Source organism: Orycteropus afer, unplaced genomic scaffold (genome assembly GCF_000298275.1).
Source record: "Orycteropus afer afer isolate SDZICR_OR568_19922 unplaced genomic scaffold, OryAfe1.0 scaffold00064, whole genome shotgun sequence".
Lineage (NCBI taxonomy): Eukaryota > Metazoa > Chordata > Mammalia > Tubulidentata > Orycteropodidae > Orycteropus > Orycteropus afer.
The window spans coordinates 8,481,595-8,496,660 of record NW_006921651.1 but is presented as its reverse complement, the minus strand read 5'-3'; the positions used below and the strand labels follow the sequence as shown (position 1 = coordinate 8,496,660).

The 15,066-nt window shown below is 38.4% G+C and overlaps 1 protein-coding gene across 1 annotated transcript in view; it reads right to left on the bottom strand.

Moving 5' to 3' along the window:
* The window catches only part of HPSE2 (heparanase 2 (inactive)), a 967,353-nt gene that overhangs the window by 307,668 nt on the left and 644,619 nt on the right, over positions 1-15,066 (bottom strand). Inside the window, 1 exon segment of the mRNA XM_007940039.2 lies at positions 5,689-5,736. Coding sequence (XP_007938230.2) covers positions 5,689-5,736 — 48 coding nt within the window.

Here is a 15,066-nt window from a genome sequence, read left to right as displayed (position 1 = left end):
AACAACAACAACAACCTTCTTCCTGCCTTCCTCATCTTTCACGGTATTATTGCCATATATTTTACATCTTTACAAGTTATAAAGGGGTCCCTGGGTGGTGCAAGCAGTTCACTACTCACTGAAAGGTTGATGGTTCGAACTCCTGCAGAGGTGTCTGGGAAGGCAGGCCTGGAGATCAGCTTCTGAAAGTCACAGCCTTGAAAACTCTTATCAGCAGCTCTTCGCTGCACATTTGGGGTTGCCATGAGCCAGAACTGACTTCATGGCAACTAACAACAACAATCTATGTTATAAACACCATAACATGATGTTATATTTTTGCATGAGAGTTGGATGGTTATTCAAAAATTAAGAGAATTTTTAAAATAGTCTTTTTTATTTATCTACAGATTTGCCATTTCCAAGGCTTTTCTTTCTTTTTTTAACATCCAATTTTCCTTCTGCTGATACTTCCTTTTAGTCTGAAGAACTTGAACTTCCTTTAGCATTTCTTGTAGTTTCAGTCAGTGTACTGGCTTTTGTTTATCAAAACACCTTTATTTCACTTTTATTGTTGAAGAATATTTTTGTTAGATATTCTGACTTGACTCTATTTTTCTTTCGGCATCTTGTAGATGTTGTTCTCTTGTTGCCTGTCCTTTATTGTTTCTGATGTCAAGTTTGCTATCTTTATTCCCCTGTATGTAAAATGTCATTTTTCTCAAAATTCTTTGATGATTTTCTCTTTATCTTTTGTTATCAGCAGTTTGACTATGATGTGCATAAGTGTCCTTTATCCATCTTCAGATTTGCCTAGCTTCTTGGACTGTCAGTTAATGTTTTTAACAAAATTTGTGAGAAGTTCAGCCTTGATTACTTAAAAAAAATTTGTACCCCATTCTCTATCCTCTGTCCTTAAGAATTCAAATTAATTATGTATAGATCACATGATATTGGCACTGAGGTTGATAAAACTAAGATCATTTTCCTCCCACTTAGGAAAAGTATTGGTAATTGGACACAGCCAAAGAGATATTCTGGATGTAAAAAACCAATTTTTCTATTCTTGGTTTGTAGACCACAGCATATATAGTGATCGTGTGATCTGCTGTAATGGCAAAGACCTTTATTTACTTCTGAATTATGTTTTGCTTTCCTCCCTTTTGCTCAAATTAGAATGCTTTTTATAGTTCTCTGGACCACCAAAGAAGCATAAGGTTCTGTCTAGTTTTCTGTTCTGCCCAAGGTTCAGGTTAGAGTACTCCCCAAGCAGCTCTGTACAGTGTTGAGCTATCTTCCATTCTTCATTCATTCATTCAACAAATTAGAGCACTTACCACATCCTGGATCTTCTTTTTTTCCTTTCTGTTAATCTGTATGCAAGTTCACTAACCCCTTTCTTTCTTAGTTTCCAATAGCTTGTTAAGCCAATCTAGTAAGTTTTTAATTTCAGTTATTCTTTTCAGTTTAAGAATTTCATTTTGTTCTTTTTATAGTTTCCACTTAACCGCTGATATTTTTCTCCATATGCTCACTCACTAGGGACATCTTTTTCCTTAACTCTTTGAATATATTTATAGTAGCTTTTTTAAAAATCCTTGTTTGATGATTATATTTTTTTGGGTTATCTCAGGGTCACTAACTCTTACTGGATTTTACATATGGGTTAGTGGGTAGGGCTAAACATTAGATCATGTATCTTGGTTCTCAAAATACAGCAAATCCAAAATCCAAATTTTGGGCTTCCAAATCAAAATAGTATATCTATATAGATCTGAAGGAGCTCTGGTGGCATAATGGTTAAAGCATTTGGCTGCTAACCAAAAGGCTGGTGGTTCAAACCCACCAGCTGTGCCATGGGAGAAAGATGAGGCAGTCTGCTTCCATAAAGATTCACAGCCTTAGAAACCCTATGGGGCAGTTCTACTCTGTCCAAAGGGTCAAGTGAGTTGGAATTGACTCAATGGCAGTGAGTGAGTTGATATAGATCTGTTTATTCATGACTTCAGACTTAGAATCCTATTTCTTCATACTCTAAACTCTATATCCCATGATTTAATCAACACACACATACACACACACATATATATAGAGATAAACATTCTATGTTGGCTCTTTTTTCCCCCTGACAACAACTCTTTTTTTTTCAATTGTGATTTGGGTGAAAGTTTACAGAGAAAATTCATTTTCCATATAGCACTTCACATACACTTTGTGTCAAGACATTGACTGCAATTTTCCCTAATGCAACAGCTCTCTTCCCTCCCATGCACTCCTGCCCCCTGAGGTGTCTCCCTATGCATACACAGCCTTTCTATTCTCCCATGATTGATCTCTCCAAGGAGTGTATCTACCTAATGTAAATGTTCAGCTCATATACCTGTCTTTTGTTTGTCTGGACGCCACAGGAGTGGATTCAATTCCAGACCTGAAGGGCAGCTAGGGGCCATACATAGTCTCAGGGGTTCCACCAGGATATATCAGACCAGCAAACCTGGTCTCTCCCCCTCTCCCCCTTTTTCTGTGACTTTGAGTTTTGTTCCACATTGCTGTCCCACTCTATCCAGGATCTCCTACATAGATCCCCCTCCAAGTGGTTGACAGTGGTAGCAAGGCATCAACTAGTTCCTCTGGTCTCATAGTTGTATAGGCTGAGGATCGCATGGTATACCAGTCCCTTGGACTAATTGTTTCCAAGCATCTTTGGTTTTCTTCATTCTTCTTTGCTCTGGATGAGGAGAGACCCATTGTTGCATCTAGATAGCTGTTTGCAAGCTTTTAAGGTCCCAGTTGCTACTTGCCAAAGTAGGATGTGGAAAATGTTTTTGTGTAGTATGTTATGCCAACTGAGCTTGATGTCCCCAGGGATCATGGTCTCATGCCCTCAGGTCCAACTACTTGTTCCCTATGGGTAGCTAGCTGTGGCCGGGAAGTGACCACAAATTTGCCCCTTGTCAGCTCTGCTATATACCTGGAAATTCTTGCAGAACATACAAATTCACTTGCAGAAACATTGTCTGACAACAACTCTTGATTTCCTTTACATTATTAACAATCTTTTACCTCAGCATTTCTCAGAGTGGAAGAAACCTGGCATTTGGCTTTAATTTTCCCTGTGTCCTCTTGGCCAGGTTTGCTGGGATTGTTTCATGACTTTACTGTCTTGACTTAGAACTATGGCTGGAAAGGATAAATGGTAGATTCCAGGTGCTACTTGTTGTTCCCAAATTAGTGCTGATCCTGGAGCCAAAAGAAACACAATCCCCTCTCTGCTTTGGGGGGTAATATTGGAATAGTTGCAAACACATGATATTTATCTTGAGAGATGGCCAATATTTTTTAAGTAGCCAACAAATGAAATGTATTTATATATAAAAAAGGCATTTTCCCATTACAAAAATATTGGGTTTGCTTCATTCCATGTGTGCTGTCCTTGAATAGGGAAGAAAAGCTCTGATTTCTCTTTGTCAACCATGATAATTTGAGAATCCTTACCCAATAATTTTCCTACACTGATCTCATTATCTCATTATCTCTCATTTATAGGATTATACAAATTCTATGAGTTTTTTAAGCTTCAACTCCTGTGCTACATTATCCTAGTAGTCTTTTCTGAGGACACGAGCAGTATTTTAATTCCTCCATGAGAATTTAAGATTCTCAGTAAAGACACATTGTTTTGTTACCAAAGTAGTGACAGTTATTAAGAGAACAGCCCTTGGAATAAGACAGACTTAGCTTCAAGTCCAAAATCTGCTACTTTCTGTAATCTTAGGATTTTCTATAGATACCTATAAGATGTGGAAAAACAGAGATGATAATAGTTGGTTGCTGTGAGGAATAGATATGGCAAGCCACATAAAGTTTTAGAGTAATTCTTGTTCCTCTTACATTGCTGTTACAACAGTGAAACCTGTGAAAGTCAGAACTTGATGGGACTATCTTGTTTTCCGGTCTCACAAGTTTTCTGCCTTTGACTGGGTACAGTCTTACCACTTTCCCATCCTCTCTGTTATAGGACAGTATTTGTGTTTTCCTTCTCTGACAGGTTTCTTCCTTACCTAGGTTTCAGTGTCCAGAGATTTTTATTTTTCGTGTTGTTATTTCTCCCATGGTAAATGCCTAACAAACAATTGTCTAATAAATACTTGTTGAATGGAATAAGTTCCATTCTGATGGATAAGAAAAACAAATTATGAAAAAAGTAATATTATAAGTTATGGTAAATGCTATGAAGAACAAAGAGCTAATAAAAAGAATGAAATAAGGACTCTGTTCAATAGGATTGTCAGGGAAGGCCTCTCTGAAGCTATAACATGTAAGCTGACACGTAAAATATGAGAAGCAGCCACACAGAGTGGAGAGGACAGCATTTCAGGGAGAGCATCATGTACAAAGATCTGACACGGACATGTGCTTGAACCCTCCTAGAATTGAAAGACCACTGGTGTAGGGGATAGAATGAGTAAGGGAAGAGTGACACCAGAGGAGACAAGAAAGTAGTAGAGACCAACTAAAAGGGCTTCATTAAGCCAGAGTATAAAATTTGGCTTTTAGTCAAAGTGTAAAAGGAAGACACTGCTCCATCCATTTTTTTTTTTTTTTCTCATAAAAAAGAAGTTGAAGGAAAATAAGAATTTCTGGCAAGATTTAGAGCTTGTTCATAGAAACTAAGAGTACACATGTAGAATGAAGTATTTCCCATTATGATTGAAGTTATTGATTGCCAACAAACAAAAAAATCCTTTTGGCATACTTAACAAAGATTTCTTCTACTTATCCTTTTTTTTCATACCTTTCAGGAATACCCCCAGGGGTACTATGATCCACTTAACATGGGGGTTAGACAAGAGGGGTAAATGACCCAGGCAAGAAGGGTGAGAGGAAATGGGTAAGAGAGCCATCGTTAACAGCTACAGTGTGAGGGCCAGGATGGCAGTGCATGTATGGGCAGTGAGGACCACTTTAGATGAGAGACAACTTGGAAGATGTATGGATAGATTTCTTAGAGAAGAGAAAGGCAGGGTTCCAGCATAAAATTGATGAGACGTTGTCAGATGCTCAATATTCTGGCACAAATAGTATAAGGACACTTAGAGATAATTTAAACCTATGTATCAGGTAATTATCTTCACAACCCAAGCTACCCTTGGGAAATAGGTCTTTAGTATTGTTAGCTTCCACTAGAATGCTAGGTTTAGGTTTATCCTCTTTCTTGAAGCTGCTTCATTCCTTCATCTTCTTTTTTTCTTTTTAATCTGCTTCATATTAGTGACTACTTGGCACTAATTAAGAACACTGCCAGCACTATAATGAGGTGTTTCTACTTTCATGTGATATATTGAGTAATTAGAACTATTTCCTCTCTTAAACAAGGAAATTTATTCCCAAAGGAAAAGTCTATGGGGGCAGGGGAGAAAGGCAGCCCACTCAGATCCCCATTACCCATTCACTGATGACAGATAAACTTAGAAGTGTTCACAATAACTGAGCTCTCCAAATTGTGCTCAGTATTTCTTTCTCCATAAACAAAACAAATGTATAGTATTTTAAGACAGCATGTGTCATAAACTTTGGATTTAGTTTCATTGTTTTTCTGAGTATGAAGGATAGCTTATTTAATGTCAGCTATGAACTTAGTAACAACTAATTATCTTTCATTTCATTACAGCTGATAGAAAAGTAAGAGCAAAAATGGTGAATACCTACTGTTGCCAGGTAACTGCATCCACTGTGCTTCCTGCCACCTTCATGAATCTGAAAGGAACAGAAAGAAAGAAAGGAAAAATTAACTTAAAGTAAACCACGTCCCCTAGGTTAAAATAAGATAGAGGCATAGATTTGGCAGAGCCAAAACGTCAATGTGGATTGGAGGAAAATTAACTGAGTACCTACTTGGTACCAGGCAGGGTACTAAGGCCATTATAGGATTACTGGCTCACCTACTAGCTGGTGAAGTATTAAATCCAGACACCCTAAACAGCCACCGTCCTATGGAGTCAAGCTACCCCTACTAACAGAACTCCTTGGGAAGCAGAACATGGATACCCTTTGCTATTGGAACCCATGAGTTTTTCTTCCTCTTGTCCTCATCCATCACCTTTCACCAGTCCAGAAAATCTCTTTGAGTCTGGAAGAGTAGTCCACCTTCCCTATAATTCTAGCCCTATGTCTAGGGCCTTTTGGAATTCAAAAGCCACAAAGGCTTTAAAGCTATTTGTCTACTTTCTGTGCACTGCCATGTGCTATCCCTGAATCAATAAGCACACAGCCAACTCTCTGCCTGAATTGAAGAAGAAGAAAAAAAGGACAAATACAAGAGAAAGAAAACAGATTAGTATCCAAAATATTTTCCTGCCAAGTGTGTGCTCCAAGAAGAGGAGACCTGAGAATAATCTTAGAAGCAGGATGGCCCAGAAATGAATTAGGGGAGACACAAGTATGTACTCCAACCGGGATTTTTTAAAAATTAGGAAATTTAGACCATCTTAGATACAAATAATTTTTAAAAAGGAATAAAATGTTTAAATATATTTACATGGCATTACTCTTCCAAAATAATTTCCAAAAAAGAAGTTTTTTTTTTTTTGATGGAGTTTCATTATGATTTTTTTTTTTTAATTTTATTTTGATTTGGGTGAAGATTTACAGAGTAAATTCACTTTTCATACAGCAGTTCACATATACTTTGTCTCATGTCATTGACCAAAATTTACAATGCAGCAGCTCCCCTCCCACTTCCTCCCCATAGTTACCTCTTCCCAGTGTCCATCCCTCCATACTCTTCTGCGCCTTGAGCTGTCTCCCTGTGCATAAGCAGCCCTTCCTTCTCCCATGATTGTTCTCTCCAGGGTGTGTGTCTACTTGAGGTAAATGTTTAACTCACTTGCCTGTTCTTTGTTTGGCTGGAAACCACAGGTGTGGGTTCAATCCCAGACCTGAAGGGCAGCTAGGGGCCATAGTCTCAGTGGTTTCACTAGGCTCTATTGGACCAGCAAACCTGGTCCCCACCTTCTGTTTTTTTTTTTTTTTTTGCCTCCAAATGATTTTGAGTTTTGTTCCACATTGTTCTCCCTCTCTATGCAGGATCTCGTACATCCAAAAAGAAGTATTTTATGTAAGACTGAAATAGAACGAATTTATTTAAAACTATCTTCATTTACATATAAAAAGTAACCATATTTTTATATGTAAATAATACTGATATTTATAGTGTCTTCTCATTATAAAATATTTTTCAGCTTCTTATATGCATAATTTCACATAATCCTCAAAACAACCCTGTTAAGTAGATATTCCTATTTTATAACAGAAGAGGCTGAGTTTCACAAGTTATGTGACTTGCTCAAATTCACAGAGCTAGTGCAGACTACAACTAGGTACCCTGATTCCAATTCCTATCTGATGGCATATTACCTAAGGCATTTGACTGCTAGCCAGGAAGTAGGTGGTTCAAATCCTCCAGCTGCTCAGTGGAAAGAAGATGGAGCAATCTACTTTTGTAAAGATTTACTGCCTCGGAAACCCAATGGGGGTCGCTAGGAGTCAGAATCTACTCAATGGCAGTGAGCTTGGATTTTTGTGGTTTGGTATACTCTCTCCATGTTACTAAGTGCAAGAAATACAATACAACTTTATGATGCAAAAATAAGGAATATTTGCTTGAGAGAACACTACTATAATTATCAGAAAAATGGGAAAAGGCCTGAGCACTTTCTTTGCTTGCTGGCTTTCTCTCTCAGACCTGAGCATTTCAGTGCTTGTGTGTAAGATAACGTAGGGGGCATGTGTCAAAGGGGAATCAGTGAGGGTCTCTGCTACAAGGCAATCACAATAAAGCTAAAGAGACAGTGAATTATATAATTAGCAATCAAAGCTTGTATGTGCTGTACGGTAAAAACCAACTGCTGTAGAACCACAATCAAAAGAGTAATACGCTTTCCCTTCTACTATCTCAGAAGAGGGATAAGGATTGCGAAAAGCTTCACCTTAAACATGACATGGGATCTGGCATTGAAAGAAGGGTAGGATTTTGTCACGAAGAGCAGCCCAGGCAAAGGAATAGCATGAGCAAGAAGAGTGAAGGTGAACCATGTTCTCAGGAGTCCATTGTGACTGGTTGTCAGGGGACAGGTAAAGGAGTAACTGTAAGCTGGAGAGGTTGGCTGGTCAGATCACTAAATCTGGACCATAACACTAATAAGTCTGACCTCTATTCCGTAACAACAAGGTACAAGTAGAGTCCAGGTCCTATTTATCAGTAACTAAAACCCAACATAATACTGTAAAATACAGCTACCTCATCCTCCATGTATGTTTGTTGGCTTTATCTTGTGTTTAAACACAAGCAAGGGAGTGACAGGATCAGATTTGAGTTGTAGAAAGACCACTCTGGCTACAGTGAAGACAAAAGGTGCTGGAACAGATAAATTGGCAGGAAATGATTACTGAGTGGTGGAAAGCTTTGAAATGTGAAAATGAAAAAAGACACAATTGAGAGATACTGTTGGTGCTCTCAAGAGGTAGGGAGTGCCAGAGAGCACACCAATATTTTACTTGCAGCAATATTATTACCCAACACCCAAAACCAGGAGAGGACTTGATGTGGTTGGTGAATATATTTTAATCTTCCTGAATAGGCCTCAGGAGCTCTGGTAGCGTAGTGCCTAAGGCATTTGACTGCTAACCAGAAGGATGGTGGTTCAAACCCACCAGCTGCTCCTCAGAAGGAAGACTGGCCTATCTACTTCTGTAGTGATACCACCTCAGAAACCCAAGGAGGGGTCACTATGAGTCGGATCCGACTTGACGGCAGTGAGTTTAATATTCCGCAAGGAGCTTAATAATCACTGATAATAACAGCTTCGAGTCAAGAGAAAATTAGGGGAAAAATCATCAATGTCCTGCTTGACATAGGCTCTGGACAGGCAATTAATAACACATCTAATTTGGTAAGCTGGAAATCAGAAAAGAGTTCTTTCTGATACTATAACTGTATATTTTGATCCTCAAAATCACTGAATAGTTTATTCTGCTATAGTTTGATAATTAAGTCCTTAAAAACCTTCCATATAAAAACAGCATTATAAAAATTTTATGACAATATATTATAAATAATATATTGTGTATATATTGTTTACATATTGCTTAATGTTTTCTCCCCACATCCTCCTATACACACTCTTCAAAGAAAATCTATACAAGCTGTAATTAAATATGAAATATAAGGGACTTATCAGTAGAACATTATATAATCTACAGAGAAGTATTTCAAAAACGAGTATAGGAAAATACCTACCATGATCCTGGGTAGGAAAACCTATTATTCTTCCTCAACTAATTTATGGGTTTAATGAAATTCTAATAAAAATTCCCAGCCGATATTTTTGAAACTTTACAAAATCATTCTAACATTCATCTGGAAGAAGCCAAAAAATTCTGATAAATTGAAATAATGAAAGGGCATTTGATCTAACATGTATTAAAATATATCATAAAAATTGCAATGATTAAAACATTCCTGGCTCAGGAATTAGTAAAGAGATTTATGGAGCAGAGTAAATTTTAAAAACTTATGCATAAGAATTTTATATCTGTTATATATATATAAACAGTATGAGAAGCTAGAACATTGTTTAATGGTGTCATGTGATTTGCTGTCAGTTTTAGGGTGGGGGAAATAAAAATAAAGTCAGATCCTCACCTAAAGTCTCATTTTGTATATGAAATGAAAAAGTAAACTGTATTTTAGTTTCAATATTTTAAAAATATTTAAATCACAATTTACTATCTCTGAATAAATCATGCTATTATCTTCTTAACTTCAATAGAAGGTGAGCCAGTAGAAAAGTTGTTACAGCTAACTCTGAGGAAATGCCTTTATTAAATACATATCCATGCGAAAATTGCTATAATCTACACAATTCCCTTTTCACTCTTAGCAAAATGATGAGACCAACTTCAAGCATATGGAAGCATTTCTACACATACTCTGAGGAGGAAAAAATATAATTTGCAAATTATGTCAAACAAATACACATTTCCAGATACCATCAGGATGACCAAGCACACCCTTGTTTTTAAGAAGTGTAAAAAAACTCATCTAAAGTGTGCAAATATTCTATTTCCAGAAGTCTTTGAATGATTTTTTAAGGCAGCACTAGAAGAAGAAGAAAACTTAACCACAGAAATAACACACAAATAAAATCAATTAGACAAAATTCCAAGGAACAGAGAGTCTGGTCAATGAGTGTGAGGTACGCACCTCCCACCCTTGCCCCTTCCCGGAAAGTTAAGGCTCTGAGTGTCTCCTCTGTATCTGTGTTGTATCTATACTCTGCTTGTACATATACACTGGCACTGTAGAAGACAAGAAGTCCAACCCATATCATAATTTTCTTTGTTCACGTCTAACACTGATGGATTCTTCTGCTCTCAAGTTCTGCCTGTTTCTCAGAAACTGGCCCAAACCACATAAATGAGTAACTCCAACACAGCTGTGAAATGCTCCACGATGGTAATATTAGAGGTGGGATGACATGAACACAGAGTACTGCCGTCAGGAGTGAACTACCACCGGGAAACTGCAATTCCATTAGGGTCTGGTATGATCAAGGATTTTCCACCAGCCACTTCCATTCTAATCCCCAGATTTAAGTCTATGCAAGTACAAATTAAGATGACCCAGGATGTGAATAATGACAACAGGGGAAGATCTTGGTTTTCCAAAGCTGGATGCCTGCACACCTGAATTATGACAGAAATCTTGTGTTAAGATCTCAGAGAACAGGATGTGTTTGCTCTTATGCTGACATCAAGTTGAGCAAAGAAGGTTAAGAAAGGAAAGGGTACAGGGACCTGTATCAAAGGAAATTGGCCCATGTCAGGCAGACATTTCAGCATTTAGAAGTCTTTCCCATTGAAGCTAACCTGCTGCTATTGAAAAGAACAAAATATACCCTTTCATTGTAAGAGTTCCTTTCCTCCCCGAGGGGATCCCAAATCTGGGAGAATTTCTTTCCTTTGTTATCCACCTGCATATATGACGTATCTGAAATATTGTTGAGCCTTCTCTCCGAGGGCATATCAGAGCTCTCTCTTATAATAAGGCACATCTTTACTCATGGTCTTTGGGGGTTGAATTCTACTTCTGGACCCAGAGTGCAACCCTGAAAACCGGATTCTGACTTTTGCTCCCAGGAAAAAGGATAACTCTTTCCCAAGGAACTGAATGTCTAAATGAGCGCACACTTCAATAAGAATGCAATAGCCTGATCTTTCTTCCCTTGTCCACAAAGAGAATCTTTGGTTGTGTAACTAACAAGACCAGGAGATGACAGCCATTCTACAGAAAAGCCCAAGTAAAAATGTGAGAAAAATTATTCATTTTATGAAACCAAGCTGAACTCAAAATAAACAACACATTTAGAAGTATCTTCCATTTGGTCAAAGCCACTTTCCTTTGGCTAATTATATAGAGAGCTCGACAGGGTGCTGCACAGAACAGAAACCATGCTGCCACCTCTCGCTCTCCCCCTCTTTCCCCTTTTCCTTCTTCCTATGCTCTTCCTCTTCCTCCCCCTGCCTTCTCCCTTCACCTGTGTATATAAAATATAACATTAGCAGTAGACTGGCAAACAGCACAGTATATGTTCAGCTTAATTGCCAGTGCAGCTTTCTATTTAGGTGTCCATTCTAGATTATATTTTCCTTAGTTTGATAGATTTATAGAGCTTTTAATATACAGGGATTCAAGATGAATGAGACTCTTCAACCAATCTGTCTTGTCAATAAAAGGTATTTTCATGAGGTTTAATTTAAGGAGGATCGTGAATGAGAAGGGAAAAAACAAGTTAACTACTGTTTACTGAATGACAGGCATTTGTAAGCAGTTTACATGTTTTATAACCCTATAAAGTTGGTATTATCATTTTCATTTTCTAGATAAGAAACTTAACTCAAGGTTACACAGGTGAAAAGTTGCAGAAATGGGATTCGACCCTATTTCTGACTCTAAAGTCCTGGTTTTTAACCACCAAAGACGGGAAATTTATGATACCCCTGGTGCTGTTCCCTTTTCTTGAGCGAATGGTGGGTGTTACTCAGTAGTTTCTCAGTAAAGCTCAGGATTGGCCTAAGAGTCCTCAGCACAAGAAGCTAGGCACTATTAACATGTCCCAAGATGGAAACTATTTGCTGCTAATGGGGAGTTGGGAGGAAGGAGGCTATAGGAAAAATGTCTGGAACAAAACAGAGGCAAATATATGAGAATAATACATAAAGGAGCAAGTAAGTTTGCTTGATTAGAATGAAGAAAAATGGCAGAGGAAAGGGAATGATAACAGAAGACATTGAAAGGGATCTGGGAGGTTGTTGTTGGAACTGGAAGGTGCTCATTAGTGGAATATTATTATAGACATGTCTCAACAATCCTAAATGCTGCTGAGGAAGTCTCAAAGACTTGGATTCAAGTAAAGAAGGTTGTAACGGACCTGACGTGATTTACTCTGGCTGTGGACCAAGGAAAGGAAGAAAAATGCATCAAGATGTCATGATGAATTTAACATGGGAAAGCAAACTTTCCAAAAGTGCAAGCCCTGGTAGGAAGCTGACTCTATGGGACTGAACACTGGAACAAAGATGGGGAAGGATTATATTTTATTTAGTATGCTATAGCATACTAAATGGGAGCTCTGGTAGCATAGTGCCTAAGGCACTTGACTGCTAACCAGAAGGCTGGTGGTCCAAACCCACCAGCCACTCCTCGAAAGGAAGATGGGGCAATCTACTTCCGTAGTGATACTGCCTTGGAAATCCAAGGAGGGGTCGCTATGAGTCGGGTCTGACTCGACGACACATAACAAAAACAACAACAACAAACAATAGCATACTAAATATGAAATATGACAGATGAAGAAGACTAAGGAAAATAGCATCACAGAGGAGAAAGCACATGAGCCCTGGACTCAGAGAGACACCTAACTTGAGACCTGGATCCACAGCTTATTAGCTGTGTGGCCCTTTGGAAAAGTGATTAATCTCCCAGAGCCATATCATATGGAAATAACAGCATCTACTTCCCAAAGCTGTTGAGAGGATTAACAAGATAACATGCACAAGAACAAGGGTAATGCCTGGCACACTGTTGGCATTCAATAAACGTAAGTTTCTTCCTCCTGGTTCTGGCTTTAGAACTTGATAATTTAACATCTGTGTACCTCCATTCCCTGATCCCTGATAATAAAATCGAGTCTGCCTATATTACAGGGCAGTAGTTCTCATACTTTGATGTTCAAAGAGTCCCTTGGGATGCTTGTTTAAAATGCAAATGTTTGCCTCTCATCCTCACACAGTCTGATTCACCAGGTCTGGGCCTAAGAATCATGCTGCATGTTTAAGAAGACTTCCAAGTGCTTCTAATGCAGGTGTACCATGGACAATACCTTTGACAAATTGATCTTAGCAGCACCTATGAGGATATAGGCCAGTTGCCATTGAGTCAATTTCAACTCATCGAGACCTGGATGGTATAAACAGTTAATGTGCTCAGCTGCTAACTGAAAGGTTGGAGGTTCAAGACCACCAAAGGCACCTTGAAGAAAGAGCTGAGACCTACTGAAAAACCAGCTGTTGAAGACTCTGGGGAGCACAGCTCTATACTGATACACACGGGGTCACTATGAGTCACAATCCACTTGATGGTAACTGGGAACTGATTCCCAGTTACCTGGTTACTTATTACTAGGTAGAACATTCTTGAAACAGAAGTGGGTTGTGATGGAAAGAGGAAGAGGGGAAGAAGCAAAGAAATAGAAAATAAGAAAGTGAGAAGAATATTTCTCAACACTATCTGACTTGTAAAGTGTCAAATCTAAGTCTATGTCCCAAGACTCCAACCTTCTTCTCCAATGTTCTTTCAAATTCTCATCCCACATTGAGTTCTCTGATGTGAGAGGCAGAGAAAAACATTCTTTATCATAATGGCAATAATTGACTTATTTTTTTTATTTTTATATGTATTTTTTACTTTTATTGTGGTGAAAACATATATAACATATATAAACATAATAACTTCCACATTTAGAGCTCAAGGACATTGATGACATTTTTCATGTTGTACCACTATTACTGCTATCCTTTTCTAAAGTATTCATTAGCATAAACCCAATGCCCTAAAAACAAAAGCTCTCCCTTTCCGCCTCCCTCCTACCCCAGAAAACCAAACCAAACCAAACTCACTGCCGTTGAGCTGATTTGACTTATAGAGCAATCCCTCCTTGGGTTTCCAAGGCAGTATATCTATGGAAGTAGGTTGCCCAGTCTTCCTTCTGAGGAGTGGCTGGTGGGTTTGAACCACCAGCCTTTTGGTCAGCAGTCAAATCTCTTAGGCACTACATCACTAGAACCACTAATAATCTTTGGACTGATAAGGAGCATCATCACAATTATTTATATATATATATATATATATATATATATATATATATATATGTTGTTGTTAGGTGCTGTCAAGTCAGAACGAAACAGCACCTGCTCCTGCAAAAGCCTCATAATCCTTGCTATATCTGAGCCCATCGTTGCAGCCACTATGTCAATCCATCTCATTTTTTGCCTTCCCCTTTTCTACTGACCCTCCACTTTACCAAGCATGATCTCCTCCAGGGAGTGGTTGCTTCTGACAACATGACCAAAGTAAGTGAGAAGAAGTCTGGCCATTCTTGCTTCCAAGGAACATTCCGGCTGCACTTTGTCCAGGACAGATTTGTTCATTCTTTTGGCAGTCCATGGTATTTTCAGTATTCTTCGCCAACACTACAACTCTAAAGCATCAACTCTTCTTCAGTCTTCCTTATTCATTGTCCAGCTCTCACATGCATGGTATTGAAAATACCATGACTTGGGCTAGGTGCACCTTAGTCTTCAAGGAGACATCTTTGCTCTTCAACACTTGAAAGAGGTCTTTGGCAGCAGATTTACCCAGTACAATACGTCGTCTGATGTCTTGACTGCTGCTTCCATTGGTGTTGATTGTGGAACCAAGTAATAAGAAATCTTTAACAACTTCAATCTTTTCTCCATTTATTGTGA